Here is a 21,353-nt window from a genome sequence, read left to right as displayed (position 1 = left end):
CTTTCCTTGATCTTTGTGAGTTGCTTTCCCCCACCCTGAAGCAGAGGAATACCAAGATGAGAGCTGCCCTGACAACTGAGAAGTGAGTGGCGATAGCCCTGTGGAAGCTTGCAATGCCTGACTGCTACCGGTAAGTCGGGAATCAATTTGGAGTGGGCAAGTCTACCGTTGGGACTGCTGTGATCCAAGTAGCCAGTGCAATCACTGACATTCTGCTATCAAGGGTAGTGACTCTGGGAAATGTGCAGGTCATACTGGATGGCTTCGCTGCAATGGGGTTCCCTAATTGTGGTGGGGCGATAGAGGGATCCTATCTTGATACTGGACCACCTTGCCAACCAGTACGTAAACCACAAGGGGTACGTCTCACTGGTGCTGCAAGCACTGGTGGATCACAAGGGACGTTTCACTGACATCAGCGTGGGATGGCCGGGAAAGGTGCAAGACGCTCGCATCTTTAGGAACTCTGAGCTGTTCAAGCAGCTGCAAGAAGGGACTTACTTCCCAGACCAGAAAATTACCATTGGGGATGTTGAAATGCCAATAGTTATTCTTGGTGACTCAGCAATTCACAGCAGGAAGCAATTCACAGCAGACAGACCTTAGGTACAAGGTCACATTTTGCCTTTTATATTGAGCGCCTGCCAGTATGGTGACACATCACACATGGCTGGGGAACAGAATTTGGTTTCCAGGCAGCCATGGTAAACCAAAGGATATGCGGGGTTGGCTTCTTATGCCTTCATAACATGTGGGAATGATTTCAAACTGCAGCACCCTCCTTTCCCATAGCAAGTAATGCCGGTTGGGTTTCACATTTAAAAGGAGGGGCTGCGGTTTTCAGGTGGATGTGCAGCACACACCTCTCCCCACCCTGCCGTGTGGCTATTCTCCGGGATGCTCCCTTTTAGCGAAGCGCAAACAGCCCAGCATGAGCAGGGTACTTTTACTATTTCCTTACAAAAATTCCCCTATTTCAACCAGGTGACCATGAATGATATCACTCTCCTGAGGCTGACACAGAAAGATAAAGACCGAATGTTGCATGAATGTGACCAAAACTCAGGACCATTCGCTGCCATGCTTTGTGCTGCAATGATTCCAGACTACTTGCTTCTGGCTTGGCATGGTAAAGTGTCCTACTGTGGAGGACGAAATAAGGCAGCCCTCCCCAGAAACCTTCTGCAAAGGGTTTCGGAGTATCTCCAGGAGAGCTTCATGAAGATGTCCCTGGAGGATTCCTGCTCCATCCCCAGACATGTTAACAGACTTTTCCAGAAGCTGTAGTGGCCGCAAATGCATCCCAATTCTTCAGGGCAAATCAAACATTAAACAGTATTGCTTTTAAACCCTGTACTGTAGTTACAAATGTGCACTCACCAGAGGTGCCTTCTCCGGCTTCAGGGTCGGGGATCCCGCCTTGGGAGGGTATTGGCTCCAGGGTGAGGAAAAGGTCCTGGCTGCCAGGGAGAACGAATTCACCTCTTGCCTGCTGCACATTCTCCTCCTCCTCTTCCTAATCCACAAAATCCTCCTCCCTGTTGCGTGAGACTCCCCCCTCCTTGCAGGTGTTCATGGACAGTGGTGGGGTAGTGGCAGAGTCCCCCCCTAGAATGCCATGCAGCTGATCACAGAAGTGGCATGTATGGGGCTCTGACCCGGAGCGACTGTTTACCTCCTTTGTCTTTTGGTAGGCTTGCCTGAGCTCCTTAACTTTCATGCGGCACTGCTGTGTGTCCCTGTTGTAGCCTCTCTCCATGCCCTGTGTGATATTTTGGCATATATATTAGCATTTCTTCTTTTTGATCGGAGTTCGGCCAGCACAGATTCTTCCCCCCATACAGCAATCAGATCCATTGTCTCCCTTTCAGTCCATTCTGGAGCTTGTTTGCGATTCTGGGGGGACTGCATGGTCACCTGTGCTGCTGAGCTTGCCACGCTGACCAAACAAGAAATGAGATTCAAAATTTCCCAGGGCTTTTCCTGTGTACCTGGCTAGTGCATCAGAATTCAAAATGCTGTCCAGAGCGGTCACATTGGAACACTCTGGGATAGCTCCCAGAGGCCAATACCGTCAAATTGCATCTGCACTATCCCAAATTTGACCCAGCCAGGTCGATTTTAGCACTACTCCCCTTACCGGGGAGGAGTACAAAAGTCGATTTGAAGAGCCTTTTAGGTCAACAGAACGGGTTTGGTTGTGTAGATGCATTCATTTAAAAATCGACCTAATGCAGCTAAATTCGACCTAACCCTGTAGAGTAGACCAGGGCTTAGTCAACAGATCTGCTCCTAGGACGTGTGCAGAGTCAATTCTGCTTAATTTAGCAGTTGAAATAGATTCTCACTGCTTTTTATTCCTACCATAATCACAACACCAACATAACAAAGGTCCCATTTCAGTTAGGGAATCTTAGCAAAATATTCCCTCTGATGAGATCATTGGTTCAGATGCTAACTCCTTCAGCCTTAACATAGAGAGCTTCAGGGCTCCAGCAGCTCATTCAAATAAACCTACTCTGAGCTGCAATGGTTAGAGTAACAATGCAATGGGTTTGGCTAAAATTCTTAGTGCAGTTGCTGTCTAAAAGAAAGAGAGGACCGAAATCCTTGCTTATGTATTAACGGAACTGAGTGCTAAGGGCTTGACCCTGGACCACTGAAGTCAAGGGGAATTTTTTCCATTGAATTTGATGGGAACAGAATCAAGGCTTAATTGCAATTATGATACTAGGGAAATACATCCAAGCAGAGCTATGGTCTTTACTGGCATCAGGGGGCAGAGTTTGGAGATAATAGATTTACACAGATAAAAATGAGGTAATTTGTCTTGCAGAAATTAAGTACTGATGATGCAAGAGAAGGAAAGAACCCACTATGATTTTCAGCTTCCTGGTTGAATTGCAGGGCTGACAATTGAGATTAAATCTATTTGACCTTTTAAACTCAACAAATGTGCTAAGGCAATTGAGAGACAATCACAGATCTCCAGTATATTTATCGAAGTCCCTTTTTAAAGAAGGTTGGCATTTTAATATACTTTCATATTTACATTATATTACAAATATATTGTGTGAGAGAGACACACAAACACATTTGCAATGCTGTTATGATTTAAAAAAATACAGAACTGTTTTATCAAAATAATTTTGCTTTAGAGCACACTCACGCATTCCTTGCGCAGGCAAACTCTCACTGACTTCAAAATCCTTTCTCAGTTCAACTTTAAACTTTAGATGCAAGACGCCAAAGCGTCTTTGCTTCTTTTGTCTGACTATTGCTAGAAAAAGATTGGACTAAAAATGGACCACAAAAGCTTTAGGAAAAGGAAGAAGAGGAATACTTTTGTTAAATGGTCTGCCGACGGATAGTTGGTTGTGTAGGTATTGTAGGGCATGTAAAACTGACTTAAGTAAAAAGAAAAGGAGGACTCGTAGCACCTTAGAGACTAACAAATTTATTTGAGCGTAAGCTTTCGTGAGCTACAGCTCACTTCACCAGATTCTGTAGCTCATGAAAGCTTATGCTCAAATACATTTGTTAGTCTCTAAGGTGCCACAAGTACTCCTTTTCTTTTTGCGGATACAGACTAACACGGCTGCTACTCTGAAACCTCACTTAAGTAAACAACTCCAGAGATGAATGGGTCCTCCTCAGAGCCCATTACAGCATGTTTCTCTGAAAAGGAAGCAAAATGAAGCAGGGTAGAAGGTAACCTGAAAGGATTAATCATGACCAGTCCAACTGAGGTAGAGAATCCAGAAGGAGCCTTGTCTAAAGTCATTTTAGATGACAGTCTTGAGAAATATGATAGGCTATCTACTGCCAGATAGCCTGACAATCAATCACTGTTGGCCTTGGAGCAAACCAAAGTGGCTATACACTTTGTGCTAGAAACATACAAAGAGGAATATGTTTCTCTGCCCAGATCTATCATGTCAATCAAATGTAAAAAGATACAGCACACAATTTTTTTTGTTCGAGATTTATTCTCTTTCCTCTCTCAGTCAGCTGGCTGCCTTCCTGAGTCTTGAAGGAAGTTAGTAGTACTGGACCAAGGCAACTGCTTAACTCCAAGGAGCATAATGGAGTGAAGATTAAATGGTGCAGATTTTTCTTTGTCATTTGGCAGCACATACAACTGCGGTTCAGCTGCAGAGGGGGCACATTTTTACAGCAGCTAGCCAATAGAAGTTCATGGTGAATTTGAAATAAACTGTTCACTGTGCAGGAAAGAATCTCTCTTCCTGCAGTTGCAGACAGTTATTTGGGGTATCAGAGCTCTGAACGCAGTGCAGGGGGTTTACGGTCAGAAGGCCTAATTACAATTTCCCAGGAAACAGTTGATGTCCGTCATTAATTGGCATGAACATTTAGTATGCAAAGTAAGTTTGTTCACAGCTGAATAGCACAAATCATACAATGTCTGCTGCAGAGTGTGTATTGCACCAAGGGACCAATGGTGCTAGATGCTGAACTCTTCCTTGCAAGATGCTGAGCGTGACTTCAGTGGGATTTGAAAGATCTCCTTATATTACCTAATTTAGGCTGCAGCTTCGGATGTGTGTAGATACAAAGCTGTGACTAGCCTATGCTAGCTTTCCCAGGCTTGCAGGGCTTGGGCTATGGGGCTTATGATGGGGTGAATTAGGCCAATTAATCTATAGGCTGAACCTGGAGGAAAGCCAGTGCTAAGGCATAATCTGTGGATGAAGTCCAGCTGTGGGAGGAGCTGGGCTGGATTTATAAAGCCAGGAAGCTGGTAACAAAGGGTGGCTGTAGTCACTATCTAGGAGTATGTTTGAGGCTATGGGCTTCAGTAGTTTGCAGTTACCCCATAGGAGGAGGGAGTTTGAATGGGTACAGCGGGGGGGTAACTAGCTGTAGGAATGAGTCCAAGGAAGGAGCAGTGCACAGTTGCCAGGTACAGAGTCCCTGGACTAGAACCTGGCAATAGTGGAGTGGGCCTGGGTCCCCTACCAGCTACTGGGGAAGTGCCAGAGAAGACTGCCTGATTGTGTGGAAGAACTTTTGTATGCCAGAAGGAGAATATGTGCTGAGTCACCTGGCCAGAGTCCTGAAGAGGAGGCACTGGTTTCTGGAGCAAGAGAGGGGCCATAGACAGTGAAAGAGACAGAGCATGGTGGAGTGCAACTGCCAGAAGGAGTGTCAGCTGCACAGAACTCATCCCCAGGAGCTGGAGGGGGTGCCATCTGTGGTGAGTAGAGTGCCCCATCACAGGGCTGTTTAACTGCAGTGTAGATGTTTGGGTTCAGGCTAAGGCCCAGGCTCTGAGACTCTGTGAAGTGGGAGGGTCCCAGAACTTGGGCTGCAGCCTGAACCTGAACATCTACCCTGCAATTAAACCATGCCCGAGTTAACTGGCATGGGCAAGCCATCTGTGTCTAATGGCAATGACCTCAGTTTGTATCTGCTATACAGCAGTAAGACATGCTAGCAGCAACTCATGATCAACTGATAACTTCTGAAATTGCAGAAGTTTAAAAATAAACCTTCCCCTTTTCCCATGAATACAGCAATCTATCTTTCAAAACTGAAAGCTAATCAGCTGTTCAGTTTTATAGCTACTCTGTGCCATGATTGTGTTTACTGCCAGAACCTTTTCCTTTTGGAAGGAGTACAAATTATTTTAAATTAGCAGGCCTGGGAACAGGGCACGTTAAGATTGCTCTCCCTGTGCCACTTCCTAGCACCCCGGATTGTCTAAAGCTCACTCTCTATGGTGAGATGTGCAGATGGTCAGCTTACCGCTTGGCATGTCCCTGTAGCTGTGTGTAGCATAGTAGTTTCCTCTGTCTCTCAGAGCAGCACCTGTGGTTTGGCATCTAGCTAGGTCACTTCCCAGTCTCTCCCCTCATTGGGAAGTCCACAAACAAAACATAGAGAAACTAACACAAACAAACCACCCATAGGAGGTGTGGGGGACACTCTCTCAGGGTGTATCTGCAGCAGGTCCTCCCTTCCTTAGAGAGGAAGACCTTTGGGTAGCTGTCCTTTGGTCCTTCTTTCCCTCTCTTTTCTGCTCTATCCCCAAGTGAGCTGTTCTGCTCCATTTAACTCCTCCTCCAGCTTGTTCATCTTTTGCAGGTGTGGCAGATCAAGGCTGGATGAGCTGAGAGCAGCCTCTTAACCCCTCATTACAAACCCCCACAGTAGGCATACGCCATCACAGCAAGTCAATCACTCCTCAGTGAAGAGGTGGTACAGCATTCCCAAAAGAGGGGGTCCTGCCCCGTCTACTGCTCCAGGCCTCTTCTCTTCCACTTGAGGCCCCACTCTCGGCCAAGTCAGAGCAGACTGGGAGCCTCAGACTCTCTATCTTCCCAGGGTGGGGGAGCCAAGAGAAGCCCTGTGGACCCCCTTGCCCATGGCAGTTGGGTCTGTGGCTCCCCACTGTTGCCCGTGTGTCTTACTCCAACCTGAATCTGGCTGGGGAGGGGGGCGCAGCCCAGCAATGGTAAGAGCTGCACAGGCAGCTATGGGGAGCCACATACCCTCCACCTGCCAGGTGCGAGGGCCTGCAGTTGGGATATGGGCTGGGGTTTTCTCTTGCCCACTCACCCCAAGCAGGTGGAGAGTCTGTGGTGTGGCACCCCACAGCTGCCTGGACTCCCCAGCTGGGCTCCAGCTGCTGGCTTGAGTGGGACCTCAGTGGGAGAGGAGGAGTGGGGCCCCTTGGCAAAAAGTGGATGGGCCAAGCCCATTAATAACATGGAGGTACCACTCACTGGAGCGGCTAAGAGGTTTCTGTGCATCAGAGGATGGGAACAGAGCATGCCCCATTACAGAGAACACCAGTTAAAATGAGGTAGAATCTGAGGCTAAAATAGGGAGAGAACAAGTTAAAAATTACTGAGACAGGTTAGATGTCTTCAAGTCACCAGGGTCTGATGAAATACATCTTAGAATACTCAAGGAGCAGTGGCGGCGGTTTGTATAACTTTTGGTGATGCCCAGAACAGGTCCAAGTCTTGCCCCTCACACATGCCTTGTAAGCCGACATATATTTAAAACGTAAAAATTTGAGGGCTCTGGGGTGGGACTGGTGATGAGTGGTTTGGGTGTGGGAGGGGCTCAGGCAGAGGGTTGGGGTGCAGGGGTGAGGGCTGTGGAGTGGGGCTGGGGATGAGGGGTTTATGATGTAGGAGGGGGCTCAGGGCTGGGGCAGAGGGTCGGGGTGTGTGTGTGTGGGGGGGGTGAGGGCTCTGGGGTGGGGATGAAGAGCAGGCAGGCTGCCCCAGGGCTGGGGCCAGAGAGCAGGACTCCCCACAGCCATCTCCCCACTGGCAACAGGGAGCTTCAGGGGAGGGTCTCCTCCTCCTTCTCCGCCACCCCTAGCAGCACATTCACCTTGCACCACTGTCACTGCACATGCTCCTAGGGCCCCTCTCAGGTCCAGGAATCCCCCTCGCCTCCCCTGTGGTGGGTGCTGGGGTGGGGAGCTGCCATCACATGTGCGCCTCATCCCCTGCTGCTGCCCCTCACTGTGGGGTCGGAGATGGGGCTGTCCCTTGGCCAGTGTGGGGCAGCCCTGTGCTGGCGGACGGTCCCACAGGAAAAGAGAAGGGTACAAGGCGGAAGGGCATGGGCAGGGTCAGCCTGTTCTGGCGCTAGTGGCTAGGGGGCACTAGGACCCTGTGGCAGCAGTTGATTCCAGGAGCCAGTTGATGCCAAGCACGCAGGGGGCCAGGGGACACTCAGGGGAGGTGCGCGGGGGCAGCAGGCGGTGGAGCTGGTCCCCCGGGGCCCTGAATATTGCTGGAACCTGAGCACCACGGGCCCATATAACAACTGCCCCTGTCAAGGAGCTGACTGAGGAGATCTGTGAGCCATTAGTGAGCTCTTCAAAAACTCATGGGAGAGATTCCAAAGAACTGGAAAAGGGCAAATCTAGTGCCAATCAATAAAAAGGGGAATAAGGGCAACCTGGGGAATTGCAGACCAGCTCAACTTCAGTACCCAGAAAGATAATGGAGCAAAAAATTAAGAATTTGCAAACACCTAGAATATAATAAGGTGTAAGTAACAGTCAGCATGGATTTGTCAAGAATAAATAGTGTCAAGCAAACCTAATAGCTTTCTTTCCCCAGGATAGGGGGGAAGCAATAGATGTAGTATATCTTCACTTTAGTAAGGCTTTTGATATCTTGCATGACCATCTCATGAACAAACTGGGGAAATGCAGCCTAGATGGAGCTACTGTAAGGTGAGTGCGTAACTGGTTGGAAAACCATTTCCCAGAGAGTACTTCTCAAGTGGGATCCTGCAGGGATCAGTTCTGGGTCCAAGTTCTGTTCTATATCGTCAATGATTTAGATAATGATAGAGAGAGCACACTTATAAAGTTTGCAGACAATACGAAGCTGGGAAGGGTTGCAAGTGATTTGGAGGATCAGATTAAAATTTTAAATGGTCTGAAGTTAATAGGATGAAATTAAATAAGGACATATGCAAAGTACTCAGGAAGGAACAATCAGCTGCACACGTACAAAATGGGAAATGACAGCTTAGGAAGGAGTACTGCAGAAAGGGATCTGGGAGGTCAGTGGATCACAAACTAAACATGAGTCAACAGTGTAATGCTGTCGCAAAAAAAAAGTGAACATCATTCTGGGTTGTATTAGCAGGAGTGTTGTAAACAAGACGTGAGAAGTCCTGCTAATTCTTTCACTTTACTCAGCGAAGAATAGGCCTCAAGTGGAATATTGTGTCTAGTTGGGGGTGCCACATTTCAGGAAAGATGTGGACAAATTGGAGAAAGTCCAGAGAAGAGCAACAAAAATGATTAAAGGTCTAGAAAACATGACCTTTTATGGAAGATGGGGGGGAAATTGGATTTGTTTAGTCTGGAGAAGACAAGACTTGGGGAGACATGGGGACATAACTGTTTTCAAGTACATAAAAGGAGGAGGGAGGGAAAAATTGTTCTCATTTAACCTCTGAGGCTAGGACAAGAAACAATGGGCTTAAAGTGTAGCAAGGGAAGTTTTAGACTGGACACTAGGAAAAACTTCTTAACTGTAAGGGTAATTAAACACGGATAAATTACCTAGGAAGGGTGTGGAATCTCTCATTGGAAGTTTTTAAGAACAGGTTAGACAAACATTTGTCTAGAACAGTCCCCCTGCACTCAAGGGAGGACCAGACTAGATTTCTCAAGGTCCTTTCCAGTCCTACACTTCTATGACTCTATTCTATGATTTACAAAAAGCAAGATAACATTGGACAAGATAGGCCAGGAACATAAAGATGTACCTGGACACATGTGAACAGAGCACACTGTACAGAGATTTGTTCCTATAAAGTAACCAAGCCAATCCCCAAATGTGTAAAGTAGGGCTGTCAGGCGATTAAAGAAATTAATCAAACTGTTAATAGAAAACCATTATCTTAATATTTTTGGATGTTTTCTACATTTTCAAATATATTGATTTCAATTAAACACAGTGTACACTGCTCACTTTATATTTTTTGATTACAAGTATTTACACTGTAAAAAAAACCTGAAAGAGTATTTTTCAATTCACCTCATACAAGTACCATAGTGCAATCTTTGTTGTGAAAGTACAACTTACAAATGAAGACTTTTTTGTTACATAACTGCACTCGAAAACAAAACAAGGCAAAATTTTAGTGCCTGCAAGTCCACTCAGTCCTATTTCAGGCCTGTACTCACTTTCTGGTGACACTGTAAATAAGAGGGAAGCATTATCTCCTGTAAATGCAAACTAACTTGTTTGTCTTAGCGATTGGCTGGACAAGAAGTAGGACTGAGTGAACTTGTAGGCTCAAAAGTTTTACATTGTTTTGTTTTTGAATGCAGCTATGTAACCAAAAAAATCTACATTTGTAAGTTGCACTTTTACAGCAAAGAGATTGCACTACCATACTTGTATGAGGTGAATTGAAAAATACTATTTTATCATTTTTTACAGTGCAAATACTTGAAATAAAAAATACATACTTTGTATTCTGTGTAATTTAAATCTATATATGAAAATGTAGAAAAAAATCTCAAATATCTAATACATTTAAATTGGTGTTCTAGTTAACATTGTGATTAAAACTGCAATTAATCACTATTTTTTAAAAAGTAATCACATGAGTTAACTGAGATTAATTGACAGCCCTAGTGTAAAGCAATGTAGAGTAGATGCAATGTGATGTGTAAATGTATATAAAGGAAGAGGGTTTGTGTGTAACTTTGGATCTGTGATGTACTTTGCATCTACTCCTTGTGTTTGAATCTTATCAACTCAGCATAGCCTTGGTGTATGCCAAATAAAATACATAAGTGACAAAATCTGGAGTCAAACTAAGCATTTGGGAAGGAATCCCAACACACTTTAGCACCTCTCCTTTTGAGGTTGATGGATTCTTTTCTCCTTGGACAGAGTGATTGTACTACCACCCAATAGTAGAATTCCTTAAAACATGGTTTTATTAAAAGTAGAGGGGAAAAAGGAACTAAACCCAAAGAAATGGCTACTGTATCCCCTGTATACTCCTCATAAGCTAAACTAGTGAAGGCACTGTCAGCTTAGTTACAGGATCTTTTAACGGGGTCTCTTAAAGAGCAAGTTCCAGCTTTTCTCTCTCCTGAGGAAAGTTACAGTGTCATGCTATATATGTAAAGAGATGTATTATCTAATTCCTGCTGCTTGGTCAGCTTCCGGCTTGCACACGCCCTTTCCCTTTTTATGTTTGCTTGCAGTGAGACATGAAATTTTAAACCTGCCTATTTCTATGACTGAAGGAAAGTTTAGCTGGGTGGAAGGCCCTGAAGGGATGATAATGATTACTGGTTAAATGGATTCAGCCAGGTTTCACTAGCATCAGGCTAGTCACAGATCAATTACTGGTACAAGGTAAAAAAAAGAAAAGGATTACTTGTGGCACCTTAGAGACTAACAAATTTATTTGAGCATAAGCTTTCATGAGCTACAGCTCACTTCTTCGGATGCATCCGATGAAAGCTTATGCTCAAATAAATTTGTTAGTCTCTAAGGTGCCACAAGTAATCCTTTTCTTTTTTGCGAATACAGACTAACACGGCTGCTACTCTGAAACCTGGTATAGGAAAGAGAATCTCTGCCCAGCTGATGATTATCAGGCCCCACTTCTATTGAAAATTAGCTGGAAACAAGGTCATCTTATCATAAACAGCTTGTGAAGAAATGAGCCAACTCTTAAACTGGTATAATGAGTAATATCCCCAGCTCTTATCACCTTGAGCACACAACCGTGAATCTACATATAAGGGAGGGGGTCATTCAAATGTATGTACATCCCACAAGGAGATGTGATGGCTGGGCCCTGAGAAATTCAAATGGAAGCACTAGTATATGCTTTCATACTTCAGGCCTGGTTTTCAGCTCCTAGCAGAGAGGGGAATTAGAAATGGTATGATTCTTTCAATCTCTTTTCTAAGTATATTTACAAGTTTTCCTTTTGTACTTATACCAACCTCAGTAATTAGAAAATCTTTGGCCAGCTGAATTATTGATCAAGCGAGCTAGGTAGCCATGTTTTACATACATTCCTATTATGTCTGCGTCTCTTTAACATTTGCTGTTGTATGACTTTGCTTTGTACATTGCTTGTGAATACTATAACTTAAGTACTCTGATATTTTAGTCTCAGATGCTTTTCTGGAGATGTTACCCTTAAGTGAAACAATTGCTCATGCAGAAGATCTTTCTAATTCCCTTGACCTGGATAGAATAGGAACTGTTTGACCATGCTGGTTTACATGCATTTCAATGGAGTTATGCTGATTTATGCCAGCTGAGGATCTTCTCTTCTCTCTTTTTGCCCTCCCCCAGCCCCCCCGTCTCTAGTGTATTGTGATGTGAATACTTGTCTAATTCCAGAACAAGCTGGGGATACTGCTTGAAGAGTGCAACTCACAGGGTTGCATCTCTAAGGATATGTCTACGCTACAGAACTAGGTCAAATTTATAGGACTCGGGGTTTTTTTAGGAAGCAATTTTATACAGCCAGTTGTGTGTGTCCTCACTAAGCGCATTAAATTGGCAGAGTGCATCCACCGTACTGTGGCTAGCGTCGACTTTCAGTGCATTGCACTGTGGGTAGCTATCCTGCAGTCTCTGCCACTCATTGGAATTCTGGGTTAAGCTCCCAATGCCTGATGAGGCAAAAACTTTGTGGGTGGTTTGGGGTACATGTTGTCAGTCGCCCCTCCCTCCGTGAAAGCAACAGCAGACAATCGTTTCGCGCCTTTTTTCTGTGCGGACACCATACTGCTTTCAGCAGACGGTGCAATAGGACTGCTAACTGCCGCCATTGAACCACCACTTCTGCTGCAGCTCTGCTCTCCTGGTGCCATGAATCCACCTTGCAGGTCCTCTATATGACCGTCGTCCTCCACTGCTTCTGCTGCAACTCTGCTCTCCTGCTCTTGTCTTGCCATACCATGGCAAGCGTGCAACACGCTCAGCTCACTGCCACTGCCACTGTTGTATCGTGGTGCTGCTGGCAGCAGACGGAGTAGATCTGCAAAACTGGTCATCCGATCACCGCTTCTGCTGCGACTCTACTCTCCTTCTCTTGTCTTGATAGCGAATTTCTCCATGTTGGCTGTCATAGGCTTCTGCTTCTGCTGCAACTCTGCTCTCCTGCTTTCATGAATGCACCTTGCAGATCCTCTCATTGTTCTCTATAAATATCTATTCTCGTGGCATCCATCGTCAGCCACCACTTCTGCTGCAACTCTGCTCTCCTGCAGACGCCATACCACAGCATGCATGGAGCCTGCTCAGATTGCCATGTCAGTTATGAGCATTGTAAACACCTTGCACATTATCCTGCAGTATGTTCAGAACCTGCAAAGGCAGGTGAGGAGGCAACGGCAGCGAAGTGATGAGGACATGGACACAGACTTCTCTCAAAGCACGGGCCCTGGCAATTTGGCCATCCTGGCGGCAATGGGGCAGACTCATGCCATAGAACTCTGATTCTGGGCCGGGGAAACGAGCACAGACTGGTGGGACCACATAGTGTTGCAGGTCTGGGATGATTCCCAGTGGCTGTGAAACTTTCGCATGCATAAGGGCACTCTCATGGAACTTTGTGACTTGCTTTCCCCTGCCCTGAAGTGCAAGAATACCAAGATGAGAGCGGCCCTCACAGTTCACAAGCGAGTGGCAATAGCCCTGTGGAAACTTGTAACGCCAGACAGCTACTGGTCAGTCTGGAATCAATTTGGAGTAGGCAAATCTACTGTGGAGGCTGCTGTGATGCAAGTAGCCAACGCAATTACTGAACTGCTGCTATCAAGGGTAGTGACTCTGGGAAATGTGCAGGTCATAGTGGATGGCTTTGCTGCAAGGGGATTCCCTAACTGTGTGGTAGGGATATGCATGCCATCTATTGCCCCATCTTGGGACTGGACCACCAAGGCAGCCAGTACATAAACCGCAAGGGGTACTTTTCAATGGTGCTGCAAGCACTGGTGGATCACAAGGGACATTTCACCAACATCAATGTGGGATGGCCGGAAAAGATACATGACGCTTGCATCTTCAGGAACTCTGGTCTGTCTGAACAGCTGCAGCAAGGGACTTACTTTCCAGAGCAGAAAATAACCGTTTGGGATGTTATGCCTATCCTTGGGGACCCAGCCTACCCCTTAATGCCATGTCTCATGAAGCCATACACAGGCACCCTGGATAGTAGTTAGGAGCTGTTCAACTATAGGCTGAGCAAGTGCAGAATGGAGGTAGAGTGTGCATTTGGACATTTAAAAGCACGCTGGCACAGTTTACTGACTTAGTTAGATCTCAGCAAAACCAATATTTCCATTGTTATTACTGCTTGCTGTGTGCTCCACAATATCTGTGAGAGTAAGGGGGAGACATTTATGGCGGAGTGGGAGGTTGAGGCCAATCGCCTGGCCCCTGATTACACGTAGCCAGCCACTAAGATAATTAGAAGAGCACAGCAGGGTGCGCTGTGCATCAGAGAAGCTTTGAAAACCAGTATCATGACTGGCCAGGCTATGGTGTGACACTTCTGTTTGTTTCTCCTTGATGAAAACTCAACCCCCCTGGGTTCACTCGGCTTCTCTGTAAGCCAACCGACCTCCCGCCTTCGATCACCAATTGCAGAGGGAATAAAGTCATTTGTTTCAAAATCATGCATTCTTGATTAATTCATCACACAAATAGGGGGATAACTGCCAAGGTAGTCCAGTAGGGGTGGGGGAGGAGGGAAGCTGTCCTCCCCAGGCCCTGGAACTTGCAGCTCATGCTGACTCTGCTCCCCCAGCTCCCCTCATCAAATGCTGTCATAGGGTCCTAGTACCCCCCCCATTAAGTAGTGGCAGAGCAGGCTGCCCTTCTGCTGCCTTTCCGCCCTAGCCCTGAGCCTCTCCAAAGCCCCAAACAGAGCCTTCATCACCCCTGCACCCTAATCCTCTGCCCCAGCCCTGAGCCTCCCCACACCCCAAACCTCTCATCCTCAGCCCCACAGCCCTCACCCCTGTACCCCCTCCCACCCAAAATCCCTCCTAGAGCCTTCACCCCTCCTGCCCCAGCCCAGAACCTGCAGCCAGCACCCAAACTCCATCTCAGAGCCTGCACCCTAATCCCCAGCCCAGGGCCTACACCCCAGACCTCCTCGCCCCACCCAAACTCCCTCCCAGAGCCTTAGGCAGATGGGGGGGGGGTGAAGTTTGGGGAGGCTGGGTTCTGGGTACTACAAAAATTTCTACAAACCTGCCACCCCTGAGTGTAGACCAGGGCTAAGAGTCAGAGTAAAACAATTCCTGTAAGCATTTAACAATGGCAAGTATGTTTCTTCCTGCTCCTCTGAGCTGAATAAGTTTAAAAAAAACCAAACAAACGCAAACTGGTACTGTGACACCACATTGTATTGAATTAAAGGAATCGGACTCTTTTCTGGTAAATGGGTGGTGGCTGCAAGTCTTTAGATAACAGTATTTATATCTGGATAGGGAAAGTGAAAGAGGAAATATCTGCAACTTTAGTCAGTTGGGCCTCAATTAAAATCCTCTTATCTTATATTATCCCCTCATTTTCAATTCGTTAATCTTTATAGGTGCCCATTTAATGTCTTTAAAAAAGAGCAGTCACAAATCTAGGGTAGAGCATGAAGTTTAACTTTCACTTTCTAAATTTCTGATTCACTTGACTACCTTCAAGTGTCCATATAAAGCTAAGTGAAAGAACAGATCAAGCATTCTATGCTGTAACTTCATCTGCTCTCAGCTTTGCAAAGATGACAGATCCTGGAAAGACTTCAGCTGTTTCTTCAGAGTAAGTCATTGTTGCCAAACAGGCCATCATTATGAGAATTGTTGTGAAAAAATTGAAATTTTTTTTTAAATTTTTTTCATGAAAATATTCCAGTTCTAATTTACGTATTGTTTGCAAACTAGCTGTCAGTTCATTAACATATAAAGCATTCTAATAAATGCTACGTATTATCCATTATGGGATTGCAAGCTGGAAAAGAGAAAATCTTTCTCTTTTTAATTTTGCCAGTAGAAAATGTAGTAAATCCTGTGTGTTTTTTTTTTTTTTCTTCCCCCCCACACTTTAATATTTTCAACTACTCTGGAAAGAAAATACATGTTTTGAGATGAATGGGCCATTTCTTGCTTTAGTGTGGGGGATAGGTATCATTCAGCTCTACTTACTGTGTTTCTATGATTCGTGGTCACCTCTTTATGTTGCAACACATTAATTGCTATGGCTGTCTGTATTTCTATTTTAAACTTCTTTCTCTTGAGGTAAGAATAGTGTCTGTCTACTGACTTTCAGGGATGAATTACAGGCAATTCTGCAATTTTACATAATGTCATGGGATGAATCTGCCAACTGGAGTGAAAGTCAGTCACTGGAAGATTTTCCATTATAGGGCCAGGACTCTGTAATAATCAAAGTAGTGATGACTCCAAAGAAGCCATCCCAGGTTTTACACAGGACCCAGTCCATGAAGGAATAGACGAATGGGGGAAATAGTTTCAAGCTGGTACAGTAACTCCTCACTTAATGTTGTAGTAATGTTCCTGAAAAATGTGACTTTAAGTGAATCCAATTTCCCCATAAGAATTAATGTAAATAGGAGGGGTTAGGTACCAGGGAAATTTTTTTCACCAGACAAACATTATATATATATATATATATATATATATATACACAGTATAAGTTTTAAACAAACAATTTAATACTCTACACAGCCATGAAGACTGAAGCTTGGTTGAGGTGGTGAAGTTAGAGGGTGGGATATTTCCCAGCGGATGCCTTGCTGCTAAATGATGAACTAGCACTTGGCTGAGCCCTCAAAGGTTAATCCACTGTTGTTAATGTAGCCTCATGCTCTGCAAGGCAGCATGAATGGAGGGAGGGGAGACAGCATGGCAGACGGAGAAATGCACCCTGTGTGTGGGAGAGAGATGTGCATTGCCCCTTTAAGTGTGCTGACCCCACTCTAAGTACACTGCCTTTAAAAAGATCAGGAAGTTGAGACAGCAGCTGTGGTCTCTCCCTCCTGTCCTGTGTCCACCCTGCCCTATATGGAGAAGGGGCAAGCGCAGGGCAGGAGTAGGGGAGAGGGGGATACCCTGACGTTAGCCCCTCACTTCCTCCCTCCCTCCCTCCCTTGCACAGCAATCAGGAGGCTCCCGGGAGCAGCTCCAAGGCAGGGGGCAGGAGCAGCACAGGGCAGTGGGGGGATGGACAGCTGAACTGCAGGCAGTTGTTGGCCTGCTGGATGGCTGCTGCACAGGGAACTTAAGGGAGTAGGAAGCTGATGGGGGCTGCCGGTCCACCCTGGTTCCAAGCCCCCACCAGCTAGCTGCAACGGGCTGCTCTTCCTGTAAGCAGTGGACATAGCTGGCAGCTGCCAAACCACTTATAAGGGAGCATTGCACAACTTTCAACAAGCATGTTCCGTCATTGATCAGCAATGTAACAAGGTTAACTGGGACGACTTTAAGTGAGGAGTTTCAGAGTAGCAGCCGTGTTAGTCTGTATTCGCAAAAAGAACAGGAGTACTTGTGGCACCTTAGAGACTAGCAAATTTATTTGAGCATAAGCTTTCGTGAGCTACAGCTCACTTCATAGTCTGCAAGTGAGGAGTTACTGTACCTAGCAATGTCAGGTGTATCCAGTGAAGCAGCTGCTTCTTTCCCCTAATAGTACATCTTAGTGTATTAAAAGGTCCTTTCAGATACACCAGTAAAAATATCAATGGTTTGCCCAAATCAGCTGGTTTGATTACTAGCATAACTATGGAAGTATGACAATTTTAGATGGAACCCATTATTCCAGTTTTATATGTCACTATAGTAAAAAAAAAAAAATGTATATGATGAAGGAAGAACTATAATTTTGTTATAATCTTTTTCGTAAAGATTAGCTGGGCTACAAGTAGTTAACTTTTGGATGGAAGGTGTTTCTGGTTTAGGAAGACTGAGAAAACAAATCCACAGAGATCTTTCATCTGTTTTTTCCTTTGCCATAATTTTAGGATAAAGTGCCTGTGTGTTACAATACTGTAACATAGTGTGAAGACACACTAGATGGTTAGAAAACCATTTCAGAGGCCAAAGGTTCAATTCACAGGGATGATACTACATCACCTGTAGTAATGCGTTTTCGAAGAGAGTAGAGCAACATCAGATTTCAGATATTGGGTTTTATGTTGTGAATCCTAAGGGTGGCAATGGACACACATATTTCAAGCAGTTTTGGATTGGTGTGTTTTTTTACAATATTTGATTTCTAGAGGAATCATCAAAGACAAGGAAACTTTCCATTCCTGGTGAAGGAATGAATTAGAACAGTGTCCAAGATTATCTCTTGGTAGATAAGAATGTGTCCATTCCTTACATGTAACCTGTTGGTTCTGGGCAGCAGTGCATGGGTGCAGGATGTTGTGTACGTTCATTGGATTGTGAAGAAATCAGTTTTATATGCTTGCTTTAGAAATTTCTTCCCCATTTATCTGATTTCTAGTTATGGGTCTCTTTTGTGGTAGCTATTAAGAATTTTCAGGGCCAGATTCTCGGCAGATGTCAAACAACATAACTCCATCAAAATTGATGGAGATTCAACTGGCATAAATCAGTGTATATCTAACCAACATAGCTCCACTGATTAGCTGATCTACAGAAGCTGAGGATCTGGCCCCTATATACCAGTGGTGGTTAATAGGTCATTGCTCTAAAACCACAGCAAAGACTTGGTGTTGTCACTTATCATAAATAGTTCCTCAGGGGTATAGGATGTTGATGGGAGCAGTGATCAAGTGTTTCTCTAGCCTCTCTGCATTCCTGTTCTGAGGCGTTCCTCATCTTCCACTTGATCATGTTGTCATAGGTCTTTGCCACCCCAGCTCTCCCTCGATTTTAGAGTACACCAGTGTTTTTTTTTTTTTTTTTTCTTTGAGGTCAGTGCCTGGAGAGAATTGTCCTGAATGAAACAGGTTCTCCAGGATCACTGGCATTTTTTTGTAACTCTGTAGCCTACCACGGTGGTATTTTGGGGTAAGGGATTTTCAGAGGCAAAACTCTTTCTGGACTTCTGCCTCTTGGATGGTGGAATGTGACCATGTAGTGGATGTCTTAGATCATCACCTGTTTTTTGTGTGTGTGGTTTTTATTCATGGTATGCTGTCTCACTGATGATACAGTCCCAGTGAGACAGTCCACTGACGGTGAGGGAGTCCATTTCATAGTCCCTAAGACAGTCCTACAGGATTGAGTTTAATATCAATTTTCTCTGCATGGCTTCTTTAGAGTGGATTTACTTTAAGTTTTCTGCTTAGTTTCAGATGCAAAGAATACTCCAACAAAATAGCTCTGAAAATCCACTACTCTGAAATCCAACATAATAGCACCATCAAGCTGTTATGTAGTGCTATTATGTTGGAGTATTCTTTGCATCTGAAACTAGAGTGGATTTACCCTTCAGTTTTCTATTCACGGTCAAATTGATTCAAGGATCCTTGGGATCAAGGATCCGATAAGGCTGCTGATGTGAAGAGGCAGTCTGTGGTTGAGACACTGCAGAGTTTTGAGCCAATGTCAGTGTCATAGGTAGCTGATTTATTTTCAGTGCAGGCAGAAATTTGCAGTTGATATTTATGGAAATTCTGCTTTGAGTCCTGCAGGACAAGATAGCCCTGGCAATAGTGGCTAGCAATCAGTTGGGGATGAATTCTCCAGAAAACTCAACACTTAAAACTTTTTAGATGATCAACCCACTAGTTGATCATTAGTGAACGGTACTGGATGTTGCAACCTGAAGTCACCTGAAAATCCACTAACCTGACCAGGGCCAGATCCATCCCTGCACAGGCACCAGTGCAATGGACCGTGCTACTGTAACTTGCACCCCTTTAGCAAAGGCCCTTGTGGGGCTTTGCAGGGACATAGACTTGCCAGTGGAACAGATCTTCCGCAGCAACACCTTCCCACCCCCAGTTTTCCTCCTTCACCTGTACCCTATACCTGCTGTGCCCAGCCTATACTCAATAGGAATGGAGTGCTATTATGAGACAGTGCTAGTAGAGTTTTCTGTGCCGGGGTATTGCTCAAAGGTGGGGGCCTTACACCTGCCCTAGGTTCCCTTTGTGCTAGCCTCATGGAGTAAAAGGGCCACAGGGCAAGGATAAATCAGGGCCCATTTTATATTAATAACTCTTAATCATTAAGGAGCTGGAATCCTGAGGTTTGATAAGAGCAACCCAGCTCCCACTGACTCCTGGCTCTCGGGATCAGGCCCATTGTTACTAAACATCATGACTGATCTTTCTCTACCACCTTTCATCAGTGGGCCCCAAAGAAGTTAACAAACCACATCTGCAGGAACTGAATTTCAGATCCCAATGACATGCTGCCAGTTCTGTGGGAAGGCAGCCATTATACAGTGAACAGCAACATTTAAAACACCCCCCATTTCCTCCCACTCTCAGCAAAAAAAACAACCAACAGTTAAGACATAAATGCCTGGCCAGGATAAATAACTTTTTTTCCACTTGAAACTTCAGGGGAAATTTAGGTGAATGGAATGTAACTATCTGATCTGAATTTGGCCAGAACCCTGCCTGGAGTTAACACTCTAATTTCTATAGCAGTTGCCATTGGATCTTTAATGACCACAAAGGGCAGGACCTCAGATTTGTCTGAAATATATCACCCCTAGTTGCATACTAGGGCATTGGTTCACTTGCTATGTAGTCTTTGTGTAGCTACTCAGATATCTAGATGATATCTAGAATGATCTGTAACACATTTGATTAAATCCCCTCAATATGACTAAAAACAAAAACTTGATTTTTAAGTCACACTATTACAGGTAATTTGCTTTTGTTTATAGTCTATTCTTTTCAGTTTCACTTTGATCCTCATGAACAATGCTGCTGTGTTTGACCCTAAATAAAATACACTTTTCTGACTGTTGCCAGCTCTCATGATTTTTATCTAAGAATCTCAGCTTCAAACAAAAGCACATTTCTAACCTCACTGTTGTGGAGGAAAGCTTGCAAGCATGAAACATAAATGCTCAAAACCAAGAAGGCAAATAAAAAGAACCACAAATTTATTATTTTTTAAATCTTATGAGAGTTTGGAGCCTGAATCATGATTTTTTTTGAAAGCTTGGGGTTGGCACTGCTGTTTCATTGAATTCTGCCCCCAATTTCTTTATATCATTCATATTAAGGCTTGTAACCAAGCTCCTTTAAAAATATATTTAGCTTTTTTGGGGAGGATGCAGCATATTGGGCCTACAAGAACTGGCAGTGTCCTCTGAAAGTTCAGTGTGAATTCACTGTGGAGATTCTTCTTTTGCAGGGATTTTCAAACAACTAAGCCCAAGACTGTGTCTGACCAGGGAAAAGGAGACCCTGAAGAGGAATATGGGCCCCAGGTGAGTATTCCTTGCTGAGCTATAACTGAGTATAAGCAGGACTGGACTTAAACTGTTTTGAATCTTTCGAGATGTGCTGCTAATGGCCATTCAAAGAAGATTTTGTCTATTGCTCCTGGGGGAATTGTGCCACTGCATAATGCAGAACTAATGTTCTGCACAGACTTTAATTTTCCCTGCAGAATTGGCGCTTCTGGCTGCTGTTAGGGGCCGCTGGACCTAGCAGAACCCAGCCCTGCTTGGTCACATGTGCAACCAGGCCCTCTCTCTGCATGGTAGATGCCAGAACCAGTGAGCTGTGTCCCACGGGGAGAGGCAGCAACACCTGGGAGCAGCAGGGAGGGGGCTGCTGCTTTCTGGGAGGGGAGACTGAGGGTAAGGGCGGGGAGGACAGCTGGGAGGGGGTGTGAT

At 45.0% G+C, this 21,353-nt stretch overlaps 1 protein-coding gene across 2 annotated transcripts in view; it reads left to right on the top strand.

Moving 5' to 3' along the window:
• The first annotated feature begins 5,147 nt into the window (after positions 1-5,147).
• Positions 5,148-21,353, top strand: part of LOC119851300 (lysine--tRNA ligase-like) — a 45,565-nt gene continuing 29,359 nt past the window's right edge. Inside the window, exons 1-2 of one of the 2 annotated variants that reach the window (XM_043508189.1) lie at positions 5,148-5,218; positions 20,867-20,942. Coding sequence is in view for 1 of the 2 variants with exons in the window: in XM_038390933.2 (XP_038246861.1) it covers positions 15,283-15,320; positions 20,867-20,942 (114 nt within the window). In the remaining variant the exon portion in view is untranslated. Of the gene's footprint in view, positions 5,219-15,079; positions 15,321-20,866; positions 20,943-21,353 lie in introns of those variants that run through there. The other variant, XM_038390933.2, reaches the window with a different exon arrangement.

Source organism: Dermochelys coriacea, chromosome 2 (genome assembly GCF_009764565.3).
Source record: "Dermochelys coriacea isolate rDerCor1 chromosome 2, rDerCor1.pri.v4, whole genome shotgun sequence".
Taxonomy (NCBI): Eukaryota; Metazoa; Chordata; order Testudines; family Dermochelyidae; genus Dermochelys; species Dermochelys coriacea.
Note: the sequence above shows the minus strand (reverse complement) of the source record. Positions and strands in the feature narration are given on the sequence as shown.